The 20,419-nt window shown below is 56.8% G+C and overlaps 1 protein-coding gene across 8 annotated transcripts in view; it reads right to left on the bottom strand.

Moving 5' to 3' along the window:
• Positions 1-16,242, bottom strand: part of KNDC1 (kinase non-catalytic C-lobe domain containing 1) — a 57,427-nt gene extending 41,185 nt beyond the window's left edge. For all 8 annotated transcript variants that reach the window (XM_059899732.1, XM_059899727.1, XM_059899729.1 and 5 more), the window contains exons 1-3: positions 15,955-16,242; positions 9,521-9,719; positions 9,186-9,244 (exon numbers count right to left, since the gene is read on the bottom strand). In XM_059899732.1, the coding sequence (XP_059755715.1) occupies positions 9,186-9,244; positions 9,521-9,719; positions 15,955-16,056 (360 nt within the window). In that variant the 5' untranslated portion in view covers positions 16,057-16,242. The remainder of the gene's footprint in view (positions 1-9,185; positions 9,245-9,520; positions 9,720-15,954) is intronic.
• Positions 16,243-20,419: the final 4,177 nt, after the last annotated feature.

The following is a 20,419-nucleotide window of genomic DNA, read 5'->3' on the forward strand; positions in this document are numbered from 1 at the left end:
TCAAACTAAAAAGCTTCTGCATAGCAAAAGAAACAATTAACAACATGAAAAGGCAACCTATGGGAGAAAATATTTGCAAACCATTTACCTCATAGGGGGTTGATATCCGAAGTAGATAAAGAACTCACACAACTCAAGAGCAACAAAATAATCTGATTAAAAAATGGGCAGAAAGAGATTTCCCTGGTGGCCCAGTGGCTAAGACTCCATGCTCCCAATGGTCAGGGAACTAGATCCTACGTGCCGCAACTAAGAGTTAGCATGCCACAACTAAAAGATCCCGTATGCTGCAACTAAAGATCCTGCATGCCGCAACTAAGACCCGGCACAGCCAAATAAATAAATAAATAAATAAATAAATAAATAAATAATTTTTTTAAAAAAGATGCTATTTAAAAAAAATGGGCAGAGGAACTGAATAGACATTTTCCCAGGAAGACATACAAATAACTAACTGGTACATGAAAAGATGCTCAACATCACTAATCATCAGGGAGATGCAAATCAAAATCAAAATGAGATATCATCTCACACCTGTTAGAATGGTTGTTATCAAAAAGACAAGAGATAACAAGTGTTGGTGAGAATGTGGAGAAAAGGGGACCCTTGTGCACTGTTGATGGGAATGTAAATTGTTGCAGTCACTGTGGAAAACAACGTGGAGGTTCCTCAAAAAATTAAAAATAGAACCTCCATATGATCCAGCAATCCCACTTCTGTGTGTATATCGAAAGGAAATGAAATCAGGCTCTCGAAGAGCTATCTGCACCCCCATGTTCACTGCAGCATTATTCACAAAAGCCAAGACATGGAAACAATCTAAGTGTCTTTGGGTGAATGGATAAAGAAAATGTGGTCTATATACACAATGGAATATTATTCTGCCACAGGAAAGAAGGATGGTCGTTGAGGGCATTATGCTAAGTGAAACAAGTCAGACAGAGAAAGACATACTGTATGATCTCACATGTAGAATCTAAAAAACTGAACTCATAGAAACAGAGAGTAGAATGGAGGTTGCCAGGGGCCTGTGGGCGGCGGGGAATGAGGAGACACTGGTCGAAGGGCACAAACTTCCAGTTATAAGATGAACAGGTTCTTGGCGTCTAATGCACAGCATGGTGGCTACAGTCAACAATACTGTGCTGTATACTTCAGAGTTCCTAAGAGAGTAGACCTTAAATGTTCTCACCACCAAAAAGAAACGGTAATTAGTGGCGGAGGTGTTAGGTGTTAACTAACCCTACGGGGAAATAGTTTTGAAGTATGTTAAGTATATCGAATCATTAGGCCGTAGGCCTTGAACTTACACAACATTAAATGTCAGCTTTGTTGCAGTAAAGCTGGAAAAAATATTTCGTGTAGGGACAGGGTCCGTGTCCTCATTTTCTCGTGCCTTGTTTTTTCATCTTTAGAAAAGTGGTTTGCTGTGCACTTTCAACTCTTCCTACCATGTTCACTCCCGGGCTTTCTGTGGTCATGGCTGTTATAAGTGGGACTTTTTCCATTTCCTCTTGAACTGGTAACTACCAACACAAAGGAAAGCTACGTACTTTGGGGGATGTATCTTGCCTTCCGCTGACCTCTGCAGTCTTTTATTCTATCATTTTCCACTGAAGCCCCTGAGCTCTCAGGCCCACAACCTCGTCACCTACAGACAACGCCAGCCTGCTGAGGAGGGTGTCCAGCTGCCCGCTCGGGGCCCTGTGAACGCGGCTGGTGCCCACCCTGACGGCCCGGAGCCTGTCCGCTCTCCCTGTGCATGAGGCCGGGCCTCCTCTCACGGGAGACACTGGCACCCCCGCCCTGGTCCCCACCTCACACGCTGACCTCGCCCTCCGCACCCAGGGCCTCCACCTGGGTCCCCGCAGAGCCAGCACCCAGGGCTTCCTGAAGGGGCCAAACGTAGGTCAAGCTGCTGCACAGACTCAGGCAGACGCCTTGGTTTGGGAGCCCTGCTGGGTGCTGGGGGTGGAAGGAAAGGCAGACCCTACGAGCCCCGACCTGCAGGCCAGGCCGCAGCAGTGAGGCCCCCAGCAAGTCACAGCCCCGAGGGTGAAACCTGGCTCTGCACCAGGGTATCTGCTCCTGCCCTCCACACCCTGTTGTCCCCTGCAGGGACACTGGTACCCGTCTACCCTCCCACACATGCATCCATCCATCCATCTGTCCACCTCCTCTCCATCCGCCACCCACATTTATTTTTCCTCCCTCCCTCCCTTCTTCCTACTTTTCTTTGTATCCGTATCTGTATCTTTCTGTTTCTGTCTACCTTCATCCATCCATCCATCTCTTTTAGTCTGAAAATAACTCAGCAAACAAACTTCTCATCGGCTGTCAGATGACACTGTCCACTACACACTGGCCAACACCAGCGTCTTTGGCCCTCGAGATCTTTCCACCTCTAATTCCTGTCTTGGAAGCCCCCCTAGTGGTGATCCTGCGAACCCTACTCGCATCAAGTCCGTCCCCCTGTGGACCACGGCCCATGAGGCAGGATCCCACCTGCTCTGCTGCCATCTGAGCACAGAGCGGGGACCCCAGGATCATAGGCGGTGCCAACACCGGGATCGGGGCACCGGCGCCCACGCTGACACAGGTGTGAGGCGAGAAGGACCTGCTTGCCCCATGGGAGGAGCAACAGGGAAAGTCACCAACCACCCGCTGGGAATTACGGCGACTCAGAGAAGAAAACTTGTCATGATAGGAAGATTCCGGGGACAGGAAGCCTTGAAAAGGAAGGGGGAGCCCCTTCCTTCCCGCTAGGGACAGTCTCTCCCTTCCCCGAGCGTGGCCCGCATCACTCCCCCCTCCCTGTCGTGGGCCTGCCTGACCCTACACCCTGCAGCAGGCGGGGTCCCTGCCCCGGGAAAGCCCCTCCACCCAGGGAGCTCTGTCACTTGGAGAGCGGATGGCAGCTCCCTTCCGTTGCTGGGCTTGCTTTCTCTGCAAAGGGAGGGGTACGGCGCCGTCTACACCTCAGAGTACGGAGCAGACAACTCGGCAAAAAAGGAAAAGCGACAAAGCGACAGAAGACCCGAATGGCCCAACGCGCGGGGAGGGACCTGTGGCTCTGCCTTTCACCTGAACACTTAGAGGCCATTGCAGGGTTATTAATTGGCCTAATTTCAATACTGTTGTGTCCCAAGGATCAGGGAGGCCAAGGAGAGGGACCGGGAAGGGCGGTCAGTGGAGAAGTCAGAACACACGCCGCATCTGTCAGTGAACTGTGCCGGGGAACAATTACAATAGCAATGGTAAAGATCACTGATCACAGATAACCATAACGAATCTAATAATAGTAATTATAAAGCTTGAAATATTGTGAAAATTCCCAAAATATGACAGAGATACACAAAGTGAACAAATGCAGCTGGGAAAAATAGTACCGACAGACTTGCTCATTGCAGGGCGGCCACAAACCTTCGGTTTGTAAAAAATGCAGTATCGGGCTTCCCTGGTGGCGCAGTGGTTGAGAATCTGCCTGCTAATGCAGGGGACACGAGTTCGAGCCCTGGTCTGGGAAGATCCCACATGCCGCGGAGCAGCTGGGCCCGTGAGCCACAATTACTGAGCCTGCGTGTCTGGAGCCTGTGCTCCGCAACAAGAGAGGCCGCGATAGTGAGAGGCCCACGCACAGCGATGAAGAGTGGCTCCCACTTGCCACAACTAGAGAAAGCCCTCGCACAGAAACGAAGACCCAACATAGCCATAAATTAAAAATAAATAAATAAATAAAAATTTAAAAAAAAAAAAAAATGCAGTATCTGCAAAGCACAATAAAGTGAAGTGCAGTAAAGTGAGGTCTGCCTGTATCACAATAAAAAATAAGAAAACCCCAACCCATTCTTTCAGAAGAAATCCCAACGGAAATAAAGAAACACCTAGAGGGATTTCCCTGGTGGTCCAGTGGTTAAGACTGCCTTTCAACACAGCGGGTGTGGGTTTGATCCCTGGTTGGGAGCTAAGATCCCACATGCCTCACAGCCAAAAAACCAAAACATAAAACAGAAGCAATATTGTAACAAATTCAATAAAGACTTTAAAAATGGTCCACATCAAAAAGTCTTTTTTTAACAAAATAAAGAAACACCTAGAAGTGAATGATACTGCATATGCCGTGTGGCAAAACTCGTGTTCGGAGGGAAATTCTTAGCTTTAGGTGTTGACCCTAATATTAGGAAAGAAGAAAAGCTCAGACTGATGAACTCCGTGTCCAACTCAAGTTAGGAAAACTCACTAAACTCGAAACAAGTACAAGAAGAAAGAGACTGGAACATAAGAGCAGAATTGATGGCGAAGAAGAAACCAAGACGGGACAGGAGACCTCACACCATACAAGGTGGGCTCTGTGAAAAGCTGATGGAAGAAACTTTCACGTATGGAGGTTTGGGGAAGTCGCTCTGGCTCGTATGTGATTTGGCTTGAACTTTGTGCTGGCCAGAGCAGCCTGTCTTTTTTTTTTTTTTTTTTTTTTTTTTAAGATACCTGTCCCTGAGCTCCAGGAGGGCAAAGGGAATAACAGTCATTTAACAATATTAATAACAATAATTACACTCATTACTGACATTCACTGAGCACTCACTACACGAACGGCTGCTAAGGAGATCAGGGCTACAGGACATCAGAGAGGTGAGAAATCCCCACGGGATCCAGTGGTAGGGAAGGCTTCTGGAAGGTGGTGGACTTGACGGGTGCAGAGAGGAGACCCAGCAAGTCCTTCTGGGGGCAAATCACTGTGCACTCACCACTGCCATGTTAGCTGCACTCACATGCAGCCTGTCTTTTTAAAAAATTTTATTTTATTGAAGTACAGCTGATTTACAGTGTTGTGTTAATTTCTGCTGTACAGCAAAGGGACTCAGTTATACATATATGTCTTCTTTTTCATATTCTTTTCATGATGGTTTATCAAAGGATATTGAATATAGCTCCCTGTGCTCTACGGTAGGACCTTGCTGTGTATCCATCCTGCATATACTAGTTTGCATCTGTTAATCCCAAACCCAATCCACCCCTCCCTCACCCCTCCCTCACCCCTCCCTCACCCACACCGCCCCCTTGGCAACCACAAGTCTGTTTTCTATGTCTGTGTGTCTGTTTCTGTTTTGTAAAGTCCATTCGTGTCATGTTTTAGATTCCACATATAAGTGATATCATATAGTATTTGTCTTTCTCTTTCTGGTGTACTTCATTTAGCACGATCATCTCTAGGTCCATCCATGTTGCTGCAAAGGACATTATTTTATTCTTTTTTATGGCTGAGTAGTATTCCATTGTGTGTGTGTATATGTGTGTGTGTGTATCACATATATATATATATATATATATATATATATATATATATCACATATGCATATGTATCACATCTTCTTTATCCATTCATCTAGAGCAGCCTGTCTTAAGGCCTGCTGAACACACACTGTACAACTGCTTTAACCATTAAAGAAAAGGATGCATTTAAAAATCAAAATGGAGTAACTGTGGTTCAGGCATCCAGGATGGAGCCGGGTGGCTGCTGTGGACGTGGTTTCAGACACATTCCTGCATCCCTGAGAACTTGAATTCAGCACTCTATCGGACGCAATGACACCACCGGCCGTTCTCAAAACAGTATCCGCCAGCAGCTGCCACCCACAACCTTAGGTCTCAAGTCTCTCCTTGTAACTATGCTACCATTTCAGACCCCGACCAATCATGCTTAACCAGCACCCTTACTTCTTGCAGCTCCAATCCTAATTCCTGACAAACAACTTAAGGAATTTTGTGGATTTTGCCTTTATAAGCCTTCCCCATTTTGTAGCCTGGGGAACATGATTCAAGTGCTTCTTGAATCTGTGTCTCTCAGGCTATAGTCCTCAGTTTGGCTCACATAACACTCTTTCCTTTCCTATTATGAATTGTTATTGATTATTTCTGTCGACAAAACTAAGAAAATATATAACCCGCCCCCCCCTCGGCAAGGCTGGCAAGAGAAAGTACAAATAAATTATCCAAGGAGTGGAAGAGGGCACCTACGATGATGCAGTGATTCAGAAAGGACCTCACCTGCAACTTTAAAAACACAGGTAACAGTGGGTAAATTTTTAGAAACATATGGTTTACCAAGAAGCTGACTCAATAAGAAATACACAACAGATAAATCCTGTAATTATTAAAAATAGAGCAGCAATTAAAAATCTTTGCTCCAAGGAAACAGATGGCTTCATAAGTAAGTCTGACCAGACTTTGAAGGAACAGACCATCCCATTCTTACATAAACTATTATACGGCAAAGGAAGCGGGGGCATTTACATACAGCCAGGATAGTCCTGATGCCTCACACAAGTCAAAAACATCAACAGAATGGAAAACTACCAGTTCACGCGAGAAAAACACACAGAGACCCAAAGCAGGCATCAGTCAATCAAATGCAACGGTGTAAAGAAAAAATAGGACACAGCCAGTTTAGGTTTCTCTAAGTAGGAAAGGTTGATTTAAGGCTAGAAAATAAAAAAGGGAAATGTTAACATCTTGATGATCATTTCAAAGTATGCAGAAGCATTTCCTGATACAACTCCATCCCTCTGACACAGTGGGGACCTCAGGGGGCCGCTGCAAATGTCATCCAGGGTGGGGAGGCGGGAAGAGCTCTCTTAGGATCGTGGAGAAATCACTGACCCCGTCACACCGCTGCTCCAGGCCCACTCAGGACACTTGGCAGGGCAACCTGGCACCAAGCCTTTGGGGACGGCGGGATCAACACTGCCTGCCGCCTTCTGCTGGTGATTTGATCAGTTAAACAGAAAAACTACAAGACTCTATAAGTTATCAGAAATAATAAAAGAATTTACCAAGATGGCTGATGTGAGAGTAAGATGTTAAAGCGAACTGCATTTCTGCAGACTTGCCCCAAAGAGCAAAAAAAGGTGATTAGAAAGATGACCACCCATTTAGAATAGAATCAGAAAATATCTCATTCCTGAGAATAAACTAGTAAAGGATATCCAAGTAAAACTTACAATAAAGGTTTTAAAATGTTACTGAGACGGTAAATTAGAGCTAAATAAATGAAGAGGTATAACATACTATAGGGGTATGAATTCTCCCCAAACTGATCTATACATTCAGAGCCATTCTAGTCAAAGTGCCAACAGAGCTTTTCCTGGAACTTGATAATAATTCTAAAATCTATGTGGAAGAATAAAGAGTTAAGAATAGTCAGAACGCTTCTGAAAAGAACAGGGACCGGGCACGTTCGCTGTGAGATGCTGGGCTCGTGGCGGAGCTGGGGCCAATAAACGCCGCTCTAGTGCAGGGGTGGGCAGACCCCCATGGACCAGGGCAGAGGCCCGGGAAGCAGACCCATCTTTGTCCGGAACTGGGGTGTACATGGCTTAGGTGGCATGTACCGGGGCCAGCCAACAAACAGCTGGGGGCAACGGTTATCCATATAAAAAAAATGAACTTGGATCCTTGCCTCACATACATAACAAATCAACCTCGGGACCGCCCCGCAGGCCCAGTGGTTAAGACTCCACGCTCCCAATGCCGGGGGCCCGGGTTTGATTCGAGCCCTGGTTAGGGAACTAGATCCCACATGCTGCAACTAAAGATCCTGCAACTAAAAGACCTGCCGAAACTAAAGACCCGGCACAGCCAAATAAATAAATAAATATTTTTAAAAAATCAGCCTCAGGCGGATTAAATGTGAAGAACAAAACTTTAGAACTCTTGGTAGAAAATGTCAGTAAATATCTGTTGGATCTTGAGGCTGGCAAGGTTTCTTAAGGCACAAAAGAACACAGTGAAAGAGAACAATAATCTGACTATATTAGAAATGAGGAACTTTGTTTTCCATCAGAGGATGCCTTCAGGCAGCTTTTCTCAAAGCGTGGTTCCAGAGGCTAAACAATGTCCCAGCAACAGGCCGTGGAGGCTGCCGGGGCCGCGGGCCTGTGCTGTCACAGCAGACTGGACGCAGACGCGGCCGTGAGAACCCAGGCCTCCGCTGAGCCGGGCATTCAAGAGATTTACAAACGTGTAAAGCGATGCCACTCTCCTCACTGTTTTTTTTTGGAAGGGAATATTGTTATTTCTCACGAAAATATGTTATATGTGCTAACGTGCAATGGGTTTACAGTTGTCATTGAATGAATTAATAGGTAGACTTTTTACGCATTTCTCCGTTTTAACCTGTAATACAGTGAGTACTGGCAGATATAACCCACACAAACAAAGCTCTTTGGGCACTCAGTGATTTTTAGGAGTGTAAAGGGTTCCAAGAACCAAAAAGCTTGAGAACCGCTGCCTTCAAGGAAGTGAGACACACGGTGGACATGGCATTTGCAGTCCTGACAAAACGGACGAAAATACAGGGAGAAAAGCTGAGCAACTGGATGGAAATGGGCTCTCCCACAGAGGGGGTCCCCAGCCCACCACCTGCAAGCCCACTGTCCTGACCGACAGGAACGCAACCCCTGGCGATCCCGGCGGAACCGATCCCGCAGGAGCGGGTGAGGGGTCCCTGGGCGCTGGTGGGAGCGCACCTCAGGCAGCCCCGTAGGAAAGAGCTGCCCTGCTCTGCAAGCGACCCCGCCGCCCCGCTGGGAGCTCTCGCTGGACACACGGAGGCCACGCGGCGCAGCACGGACCCCACCAGGCCTCCCCCCACGAAGGACACGACACCCAGTGCGGAGGAGTCTCGGGAAACCACATAAAAGGAAGTTCCAGAAGCTAAGACGCGGCAGGAGACTCTTTCTAGAAAGTGGAAGCAGCACGAGGGGCCCCTCCCTCCTCTAGGTCCCCTGCCCACCTCGCTGCACTGGGGGCGCCCGGGGGCCCCGGAGGCCTCGGCCTGCCTGTGTCCTGGGCGTGGCTGTCCCTCACTCTCGTGGGTGATTCTCCGGGGCCGCGAGCCGCCCCTGCCCGTCCCTCAGAGGGCTGCGACCCCCGTCAGTCGCCCCCGGTAATTTCAGGCGCTCTTCACATCTTAAATATAGCAAATCGCACTCGGGCGACACGCTACGCGCTGTAGCGAGGAGCACGCGGCCGGACGCAGGCTGTCGCCGCAGCCAGGTCGCTGGGGACCCCAGGGCACAGAGGTGGGAGTGACCCCGAAGCCCCCGGGGTGCCGACCGCAGGCATTCACTGCCGCCAGGTGACGGTTGGGGGGTGCCGGGCACTGGCCACCTGCTGCCACTTACCTCAAAGGTGTTCCCAGTCACGTCGAACTCCGGGGGGACAAAGGCTCCCTCGGGGTCGTCTGGGAAGGGAAGAGAAGGCGCCGGGTCGCACGGCGACCCTCCCTTCCCACTACCCCCGACCCGGGTCACTGGGGAAGACAGGCTTCCAGGCTCTCCCGGGACGGGGAGCTGCGAGCACCAGTGCGTCCCGAGCCCCACAACGGCGGAGGGGGGGGCAGAGGTACCAGCAGGTGACCACGGAAACCCGGCTCTGGGACCATCGGCCCAGGGCGGGCCCGCGTCCCCTCGGGCCGCTCTGCGCTCCCGTTCCCCGCGGGCGCCGGCCCAGGCCTCACCGCTGAGTTGCTCCATGAAGCACACGTTGCCGCTGGTGTTGAAGGCCAGGGTGTCGGGCGTGATGCACAGGGTCTGGAAGAGGGCCGAGTGGGCGACGCTCCTCATGGACCGGCTGCACTCCAGGCACACGGCCCAGGCCTCCTGCTCGCTGAGGCCGCGGTCCCGCAGGGAGAGGATGTCGGCCAGGGATACGTTCTCCTGCAAGAAGGCCTGCGCTGAGCTGCGGGCGCCTGCAAGGGGCGGCGCGTCTGGGGACAGGCCCCCGCGGCCCCCAACGTCCAGATGACTCCCGGAAGCAGACGCCACGCCGCAACGGTTCATTCTATGTCGGGCACGAGGTTTTCGGCAACCAGACGACATCCCACGGTTCCCGGACGTCAGAGCCGCAGAGCGTTTGCTGCACCGTCAGCTGCTGCTGGAGAGGCGTTTGCCCAGTCTGCCCTTCGTCCCGGACCGTGCGGCCCCCGGCCCAGGGGCTCAGCACACAGACCTCGGGGGGCACGCAGGGAGCCTCACCTTTTCAGGCTGTGAGCAGGTGAGTGGATGCAGGAGTGAGGGAAGACGGAGCTTTGCCACGAAGGCACAGCCGTGCGCGGGGAGTCGCCAGCCCGGCAAATGCGACGTGAGCCCACGACAGTCACGGGGCACGCGAGAACACGCCCACGACCCCCCGGCTGCAGAGCTGCCGGACACAGTCACGTGGCCCCCGCACAGCTAGACTCCGAGGCCGCCCACCCAGCGGGCTCCACCTCCAGGTCTGACTCAGCTGTGGTCGTGCCACCCACACTCACACACACACACACGTGTGCGCACAGGGCGTGCTAACACAATCTGTCCTGCGTGTGTGCACAGACGGACCCACGCCAACAGGCACACAGCTCTCACACATTTACTTACTAACTTCGATGCACAGGAACGCAAAACCCACACATCCACACACGTGCCCACATGTGTTCACGCAAGTCACACATGCACACACACATTCATCAACGGGTGCACACAATACACAGGCTCACACATCAGACACCCTGTACCTCACAGCCCTTTTCTGGCCCATTGTTTGACGCACTGGTTAGCTCCGTGTATTTGTGTGTTCACGCACCACCAGCCTAAGGAGGGGAGGGGGACTGAGGGAGCGAGGCTGGGAGCTGGGGCCTGGGGGAGCAGGCCGGAGGGTCAGGAAAGGTCCTGGACACCCAGACTCAGAGGGCAGGGTGGAGAGTCAGGGTGAGTTGGGGGTGGAGGGTCGGGGTGAGTTGGGGGTGAGTTGGGGGTGAGTTGGGGGTGGAGGGTCGGGGTGAGTTGGGGGTGGTACAGAAGAGAGGTGCCCCTGCTTCCGCCCCCCCCCCCCCCCCCCCACCTAGCTCTCCCTCCAGCCTCCTTGCTCCATCCTCCCAGCACACAGGATGTTCTCACGTGTAGCCAAGCTGCCGGGTCCTAAAAGGAGCCTACCATCTCCTGCCCTTGAACTTCTCCCTCCTGTACTGCACGGGGTCCCTTGACCACAGCAAAGATGAAGGGTTTAAACCAAGAAAGAAAGCAGCAGCACGAGCAGCCGCTGCGTGTGTGTCTGGCCAAGCAGCGTGCGGTGTGCGGGGCGGCGGGGGGGCTGCAGGAGGGGGACGCGGCAGGTCTGCCCGTGTGACTGGGCTCATCCCACGCCTGTTCCTTCTCAGTTCAGGGAGGGGCTCAATGACATCCTCCTGGGCCCTCCCAGCTCTTCCTGTTGGGGGGTGGTGGTTAAGATGGAGGAGGAAAAGGCAGCTCTGAGAGCAGAGAGCCCCTTGCTGGGCTCCCTTATTGTAGTGACCCTGGGTGGGGGGTGGACGGGGCATAGCAAAAAGCAGAGCACGCGATTAGACTGGGGCGGCAGAGAGGCTCGTGGACCAGAAATCTCAGCTTCCTGGCCTCCCGGCTGTGTTCCCCGGGTTCGCTGATGAAAGGTCTTCCTGATTTGGCTCCACCTGGGGGCCTCTCTGCCCCACCCAGGACCCCTCACGACTCAGGAGAGCCCGAGGCCCCCCGGGATGCCCGCGAGGCCTGGTTAGAGAGCCACCTGGGCGCTGTGGGCACACACGCACGCACATGCACGCGTACACACACAGGCCTGCACCGTCAACAGCCCGAGGACCCCGTGGGCCTGGTTACTTAGGAGGGTGAGTGTGCGCCAGTCCCACTACAGCGGCCTCGCTGACTCTCCACTGCCTGTTGGCATGCAGCTGTGACAGATGTGCTGCCAGGAGATGGGAGCCCAGGGCAGAACCATGGCACGGCTTCCTGCTCATGCCCAGGCCTCTGCTGCCCCTGCCCCACAGAAAGATGCCCTGGTGAGGTGGAAACTCCTCGGGGAAGCTGGAGACCTGCACCCATTCATGGCGAGCACCCGCTGGGGAGAGCACCTACTGGGGGGATTCTCTGCGCGACTCTGTGGGGTGACTTCCATGGGTCCTGAGTCACTGCTTCCGTGGGGCTGAGGCCTCCACTCACTGGTCTTAACCCCTCCGAAACCCCACTGTTACAACGGGAAGGCGGGATTCAGCTGAAGCAAGTTCCAGGACAGCACCGAGGGACGCTGCAGGCCCCCGACACACCCAGGGCAGGTGTTGCCACGTGACGAGGGATCCCGGACACTGCGCCCACGGTCACCTCCCTCTGGGACCCACAGCCCGCCCCTCTGGTCCATCCTGCTCTGGCCCAGGCAGCAAGAATGACCCTTCCTTGCCTGAATCCACGGCCCAAGTAGGGCAGGCGGGGGTGCTGGGCCGCCTCGGCTGATGGGCCAAAGACAAGGACAGGGAGAGACCGGGAAGCAGGTGTTGGCCATTTAGGCCCCCTCAGTCCACCACCCGCCCCCAAATTCCAGCCCTGATAGATGGGAGCCTGTGCTCTTCCCAGAGGGGCAGCTCATTAACCCATGGGCCCTGAGCCTCACGCCATGAGGCCCCGATCCACACTCAAGGGGACGGTGCCTGGAGGCCGGCAGGGGCTTCACGGGCCGAGACAGACGTTTGTGTGTGTGTGTGTATGTGTGCGCGGGGTGACATGCTATGAACAGAAGAGCCAGCGAGGCTCCTCCAGATGCCTGTGCTCCAGCCTCGCCTCCGGGCACCCACCAGGGGCTGCTGCAGGCTTGGGGAGACTTCCCTCCTGCCACTGCCCACGTGGCCTGACCTGGTCATTGCCGGCCAGCTCCATCTCCTGAGTATAGAGCCAGCCTTCCGGGCAGACCCAGAAAGCCTACCGGAGCTCACCCCTCACCCCTCACTACTGCCCAGCAAGGTGCTGCCTGGGTGGGCTCTGGGGGGAGATCTGAGGGGGAGACCACCCAGGGCAGGAAAGAGGGCCCCCCTTGCAACTGTGTGGGCATAGGCTCAACCCCCATCCTGGCTGGGAAGGGGGCTTGGGAGGCAAGAGGACGCGGCTTCCCAGGGCAGCCCCTGTCGCCAGTCGGGGTCCTAGAGGGCAGTGCTGGCTTCCTGCCGCGGGCCGCTGTCCAGTGACGGCAACACGCCGGCCGTGCAGGAGCTTCTGCCCCGCAGACGCAGACTGCGAGCCAGGGCCACGTGGGGGCCACAGGACCCATGGGACATTCTGCATATTTCAAATGCTCCCCATCTGCTTTCAGATCCCCAGGCCCAGCCCAGCTCCCGGCCCACAGACGCTGGGGAGATGCCCCGCTGGACTCAGGAGGGATAAGAACGCTCCTTACCCCTTGGGGGAGTCTGGGGACTGGGAGACACCCTGCCCCCCGAAGGTCCCTGAAGGCCAGTGGCACCGCCTGCCTCCCAATGGCCTGGGGTCTGCCTGATCTGCAGCTGCTCTGCCTGATCCGCACCCCGGCCTTCGCTTGTACCGATGCAGTGGTGCTGCCTGCAGGTGGCCAGGGACCGGGCGGGCTGTGACCTCCAGGACCTCGCTGGGCGGTGCCGGCCCCCTCAGCACGCCCCCCGGGTGGTCTCCGGCCCCGAGTTCTCGAGCTCATGTGTCGCCCATGGGTCATGTGTCTCTGGGGCAGGTGCCCAGACTGAAGTTGCTGGGACACAAGTGCAGGCATCCCCACTCCACTATTGGATGCCAAACTGTTTTCCAAAGAGGCTGGTCCACTCCATCCCCCCTACACCCTGGCAGAGAGGCAGGGCCGCTACCACCCGCTCCCCGCCAGCTCGGGCCACTGTCCAGCTTTCTGGTTCTCGCCAACCTGGCGCTTGTGGGAAGGTTTTCGCAGTGGGTGTATTTTGTGTTGCCTGATTATAACGAAGTCAAACATGTTCTCATATGTCCACCAGCAATTTGGATTTTCTCTGGGGTCACAACAGGGCACGGACGTTCCAGGGGCTCCTGCGGGGTGGGGTCCACAGGGTTCTATTTCCTGAGCTCGCTGTGGTCAGTTGATATAATTAGCTGTATAACCAGCAAATGCCTGTGCCTCATGTGGCTTGTACAGTCCTGGGTCTGGCACCCACCGTCCCTCCCTGGAAGCTGCCCGCTGTCCTTGGCCACGGTTCCCTCCGGGGGCTCCTCCAGCACAGCCCTCCTTCCTCTCACGCAGGATGGCTTTTCGGATACAACCTGACTACACAACGCTGTCCCAGGCAGCCACATGTCCCTGGCGCGGATTTAAAACCTTCAACACCAACCACACCCAGTGCGTGCAGGAAGCAGGGACATTCCTCCTGTTTCACGAGAACACACCCAAAGGCATTGCCTCTCTCTCCAGGGAGGGTGCGAGAAGTTTGGGGAGCCCCGAACTTCCCGGCTGAATGCTACTACAAAGGTGGCGTCCCACTTCACCTGGAGGTGACGGCCACAGGATGATGGGGACCCCCGGCCCCATGCACTGTGCACAGCTGGGGGCTGCTCCAACCCCGAGGGGCGCTGGGGACACTGTTACCAGGAGCAGGCCTCAGGGCACGGCCGCAGGACGGACGGTGGGCTCGGGATTGAGGCTTTGCGTCCAAATCCCGGCTCTGCCTCTCCTGTTCATTTGTCATCAGTCACCGGCTCGGTGTGCCAGGCACGGAGAGGCCCTGGAAGTGTGGGGCAGCCAGTGCAGAAAGGCCGCACGTGGAGAACCACATTGTGCGTCTGCCTTGGAGAGTGATTCGGGGGGGAAGTGAGTCTTCCAACAGACACTCTAGAAATGCATCCTTCCGGGGGGAGTGTTCGAAGGCTGAGGGCTGGGAGCACCCTTTCTTGCTCCATCACAGCCATGGAGATACCCACAGGGTTATTTATTCCCTTGCCTCTCCTCTCCGCAGCCTCCTCTCTCGCCGAATCCAGGCCACGGTGGGGGGGGGGGGGTGGGGGGTGGGGGGTGGGAGGAGAGGCAGCACCACCCCCCCGGGCACTGCCTCAGCAGCCTCCTCAACAGACTCTGCCTCCAGAAGGACTGCTTCTAGGGCATGAGCCCCTCTGTCCTTAGAACCAGCTCTGCTGGGGAAGTGGGCAGGGTCCAGCTGAGGGCGAGGGACCTGGGGACTGCAGCTTCAGCTGTTATGAACCCCCTCTAGCCCCGGAGGGGCTGGCCAGGTCTGCTTCGCTGGCGGGCCTGGCCAGATGGGCACGTGGAGGGTCTTGTCATTTAGAGGGCAGCATTGCAACAGCGCTCTGTTAAGGGCGCACGGCGCCAGCAGACCCCACGGATGGGCGCCTGTACCTGCTAGGGACTGGGAGGGCCTCTGCACAGACCCCCAGCCTTGGGAGACTAGAGGGTCTTCTTGGGAGCAGCTGTGTCCTCTGGGGGCCACCTCTCGTGTGGCGGGGACTGGCTTGTTCAAGGGCCACGGAGTTTATTCATTTGACCCCAACCCACAGTCTGTGGGGCACTACGGGGAAGCCAGAGCTACAGGGACAAACCCAGGCGGGTGGGGAGGCGTCTCTGACAGAGTTGTGGGCAAACTGGCCCAGTTAATGGCCAGAAGCCCCATGTGACAGAGACCCTGGCCCCTCTGCACCCTGGCTGGGGGCTCAGGACTTGGGCTCCTGACTGAAGGCCACTTTTGTCCTCTATGAGCAGGAATCAGCCCTCAGTCATGGGGGCCCCCAGCTCCTGAACAGTCTGGCCTGACTGGGCTCTGCTGCCCGGAGCCTTCCATTGACCTCCTAGGGCCTCCGCAAGGAGGAACACAGACAGTGCTCGGGCCCTGCCGCTAAGCGCCCCCCACGCTCATGCCCCCCCCCCGCCATCTGTAATCCGGAGCCCACCCCCGCAGGGCGCCAACTTCTTCAGGGACAGCCCACCCGCTGCTGTCCCAGGTGGCATCCCACGGTCCTGTCCCCTCTGGGGGAAACGTTAAAGGCTGGTGCTGGTGGTGAGAACGGCTTTGGGATCCCCCTGCTGCCAGGACCTGGCCCGGGACAGGGGGCCTGGGGACTCTCCGCGAACCCCTCCGTGGGGAACGGTGGGGGTCCCAGCGCGCGTCGGGGGGCTCACCTCGTCCTCCGGCAGAGTGGGGAGCGGCTCGAAGTCGTAGAAGTCTAAGTCTTTGCCGTCCTCCTCGTAGAAATCCGCCGCAGCCGGGTCCATGGCCTGCATCCTCCGCGCGCCGCCGGCGGCGCCACACTCTCGGTCACTGCCTGAGCCGCCGCGCTCCGGCCGGTGGCGCACCCGCCGCCCGAGATCTACGCGGGGCCGGCGCCCCCCGCCTGGCCTCGCCCCTCCAGCGGCCTTGGCGTCCCGGCCTCCGGCTCCGCGCACAGGCTCGGGCTCTGCGAGCCGGGATGGCTACGCGCGCACGGCCGCCATGGCAACGCCCCCCGCACCGCCCACCGCGGCCCACGCCGGCCCCGCCCCCGCCGCGCCCCGCCCGCGCGCTGCCGCAGTGTCACCAGAGCGGGGAGGGGGGTGGGGACACCTGGGTGCGGAACTGGGGGTCGGGGCAGTCGGAAGGCCGTGCTCACTTTGCCGGGCAACTGGGGGCGACTGGGGCCTCCGAGGGCGTTCTGGGGACTTTGTCCCTCGGGGACGTTGGCCGCTTTCCTGAGGGATGCACTGCGGTGGGGGGGGGGGGGGAGGAGGCCTGTGCGCGGTTGGCACCATTTGGGGGCGGGGCCAGCCTTGTGGCCGGTGTTCCTGAGCGGCGCGTCGCAGGCAGCCGCAGGGTCTGTGGGCACACGGATGGAGGGCCGCGGCCCAGCCCGCGGAGAGTGCCGGGCGGGTGGTCCACCCTCCACCCGGTCCCCCTCGCTCCCTGCCCCCGCCGGCAGGGGGCGGGGCTGCCGCAGTCCACGCGGGGAGGGGGGGAGGGGCGGCTGCAGGGGTGCCCAGGAGGGCCAGGCAGGGCTGGGGGGGCCGGGCAGGGGGCGGGGTGGGGTAGAGACCAGGGAGAAGACCCGTCTGAGCGGTTGGGGTCTGGCCTGCCCCCTTCTTGAGTTAGGGTGCCATGGATGGGGGACCAATAATTAGAGCTTCATCCACACCTTGCCAGCCTGCCTCCTCGGTGTGGAAAGGAAACCAAAAGAACTGACAAGCTCTCCCTCAGTTTGGCATTCCTGCTGGTTCGTGACTAACCCCTTCGCCGCCCCGTTAGCGTCTGCTGGCTGGGTTTCCTCGGCACGGGGACGAGCCTTGTGCCAAGCCGGGGCCTGTGGCCGGGCAGAGAGCAGGACACCCCTACCCCAGCCTGGCAGAGATCCAGGGTGCCCCCTCACAGTGAAGCAGAGAGCCGGACAGCCCAGCCTCCACGTCTTCCGCAGGAGGGTGACGGGTGGGCGCCCTCCCCCGGCGCAGAGCAGGGGGTCGGAGCTCCCACAAGACGGTGGGCACTGCGGCCAGGCTCACAGCAGCCACTCCGTAAACGCTCCTCGCGAAGGAAGCTGACTCGCCGCGGGCCCTGCCAGGTCCGAGGCTGCAGGGCACTAATTCCATCCCGGCTCGGGTCTCGTGGCCCCAGGGGCCCCGCGATGTGACCCCAGGCGGGCGAGGAGCACCCGGCCAGGGGAGAAACAGGTGGGCAGCGAGGCCTCAGGCTGGCGGCCGGGGTGCCGGCAGCCCCACCTTGTGCAGCCCACCCAAGGCCCCTGAGGGAAGTGGGTCTGGCTGTCTGGGAGCTGGGAGCAGCAGCCAGGGCGGGCGGGCGGGCGGGTGGGTGAGGGCAGCAGCGGTTGGCGAAGATCCGTCTCAGGATGAGTGCCTGGGCTGGCGGTGGGCACCACCCGGTCTCAGAGGGAGGCAGGCCCTGCTCCAGAGCCCCGGGGCTCCAGCTGCATCCTGTGCTCGGACCCTGGGTCCACGGAGCCGAGCGCCCTGCCTGCAGGGTCCCTGTGCTGCAGGGGCGGGGGGCTGCCCCTTCCCTCTGTCCCAGGCTGGCGTGGAAGGCTGTTGAAGCCTGCGTGTGGCCTTGACACCCCTCACCCGCCATCCAGCCTGAACACCCTCCGGGGGTCTCAGCTGTTGTGGGCCCAAAGGGAGGGTGCCGACGTTGTCACCTGGTTCTCAGGTCTCCCTGCAACCGGGCCCGGGCTCTGGGCTGAGGGCTGAACTGGGGGGCGGGGTGCAAACCCCTAAACTGAAGGAGCAGTGTCATCGCCAGTGCTTCTGGGCCTGATGGCATTGTCTACTTCGGGAAAAGGTGCATCCAATTTGGGTAAAATACAGAACAAATGGGCTGTAGACGCCGGCTGAGTCAGCTTTGGCTGCTGCAGCCTAAAAGCACTTAGTGGGCATTTCCCATCTCCTCGGTCAAGCAGGGACCAGGGCGCCTGGGCCAGCGGGGAGGGGCCGGCGGGAGCCCTAGGGAGGCACCTGGTAGGGGCCGCATTGCCCTTCCTTCTTCTACCCGCCTGCTTCTCCAAAGCGTTTGTGGTCACTGGTCTTCGTTGTTCAGTGGAGTGACCGGAAGCTTCTGCTGGGTGTTTTGTGAGTCTCACTGTGTGTTTGCACACTTGCCCGCGTTTATGGCCAGCTCTGCTCCCTGGAAGGGCGTGGCACCCTGTGTCCTGGTGCCTCGGGCGTGCTGGGTGCTCGTCAATGTTGGTACACGACTGTGACATTACTTTCGAGATAGACCAAGTCCAGATGGGGCGCTCCCAACCTTCCCAGAGCCAATGGGACAAGGACGTCCAGGCAGTCCTGGGCGCCCACTCAAAGTTAATTTCAAGCTTAGCTCCAAACAGGCCGAGAGCCCTCACGAGCAGCCTGCCGCGAGGGCCCGCTCGCTCCGGCCTCTGCGCCAGCCTCTCCCCACCACCCGCACGTCCAGCACATGCCCAGTGAGCAAGTCTGCTTCCTGGGACTCTTAGGTGCTGCCGGAATCCTGCAGAGGCTTCCTGGACGCACGGTCAGCTCCACGGCCAAGGCCACGGCCTGGCGGAGTCCCGTCTCCTCACCGCTCTTCCCTGACCCGTCGACTCACTCTGCTTCACCCCCATCTCCTCCAAGACCCTCCGTCTGTCTCCAAGCAGGTCCTGGCCCGAGCACCCTCCCTGCCCACCGCCGAGCCTCGGACCTCAGCCCTCCCCCGCCGCCCTCAGTGACCAGGGAGGCTGTACTCCACGCTAGGCTGGGCCCTCGCCACACGTGACCCCAGGCGCGCTCTCTCCTGGCTTCCGCCGTGCAGTCAGCGGCTCTCAGTAGATCAGGCCGAATGTGGGGTGGGAGGGAGTGGTGCAGGATGGGTTTTCAAAGCTCTTGTTTTCCCTGAAAGAATTTTGAGAAGCTGTCACACCACTTGTACATTTTGAAGTCGACTCTACATTTTTGAAAAAATAAGAAATGTAAGTAATTGCAAAGAATGTAATTCTGGCGTGGGATAATTATTGACATTTTGAAATAAAGCTGTTAGTCACTCCTGTAAATATATCCAAGGACCTAAAAACCAAAGTGGTTTTGATACCCATTATCAATCATTTAGAAAAAAACACATAAACGTGTTTTTTTTCATAGTCGGAAATCTTCATCATAACATCTTCCTTAAACTCATTATTGTTATCTAACTTCAGCCAGAATTTTATCCTACTGTGATATATTTTTATGCTTGAAAATTTCTGTAGATTCTCCATAATACTTTGCAACAAAAATGCATGTAAGTTTTAATAAATTAAATATTTATTAAGTAAAAATTTTAAACATTTTTGTTTCCAGTGACCATAAGACTCATTTTACAGTATCGAAATATTCTGACCATGTTTCTCCTGGCGGTAGGACCTAGACCGCTGACCTGCTTCTGCTGGGGGAGCCTGTGCCGTCCTGTCACTTGGTGGCCGCCACTCCGCGTCTGTCACTTGGTCTCTGCACACTCTGGCTCGCCCCTGTGCTGCCGGCCTCCCTGAGCGGGTGAGGGCAGGAGGAGCCCCTTCCCCGCTGTTCTTCCCAGGGCGGGCAGCTGGGTCCTGTTTCCAGCCCCCCAGAACCAGCCTCATCGTACCCCAGGGACCCCAGCACCCATGGGGCACCCTCCCCAGAGGTCTGGGCCCCGGGCTCTAACAGCCCTGCCCCCAGGCGTGCTCCTGAAGGCACTGTCCCCAAGGACCCTCATGCCCCTCTTGCCTTCCAGCACCTGCTTCCCGTGCACATGCTCTCTGTGGAAGTGACTGGCGCGGCTGCACCGCCCACAGGTCCAGACCAGGTCCTTGCACTCACGGGTGTCGTGTGTGTCGGCCGCCTCCACGTCCTCACAGTCATGCAAACGTGCAGCTGAGTCATGAGTCACGGGCTCAGCGCGTGAGGGAGCTCACGGCTCCCAGGAGGGGGCGCAGACCGGGCTCCAGGGCTCGTATCTCCCGGCACGCGCTGCCCACGCCCCCGGACCAAGTTCCTCGCCTCTCGACGCGCGCTGCAGTGCTTCACAGTGTGGCGGATGGGGTGAGGTCGCTACCCACAAAGGTCGCCAGTCCAGCTGTCCTGCTAGGGAGCATGCCCGACTGGGAGCATTCAAAGACCCCAGATGCAATTTCTCACA

Source organism: Balaenoptera ricei, chromosome 16 (genome assembly GCF_028023285.1).
Source record: "Balaenoptera ricei isolate mBalRic1 chromosome 16, mBalRic1.hap2, whole genome shotgun sequence".
Lineage (NCBI taxonomy): Eukaryota > Metazoa > Chordata > Mammalia > Artiodactyla > Balaenopteridae > Balaenoptera > Balaenoptera ricei.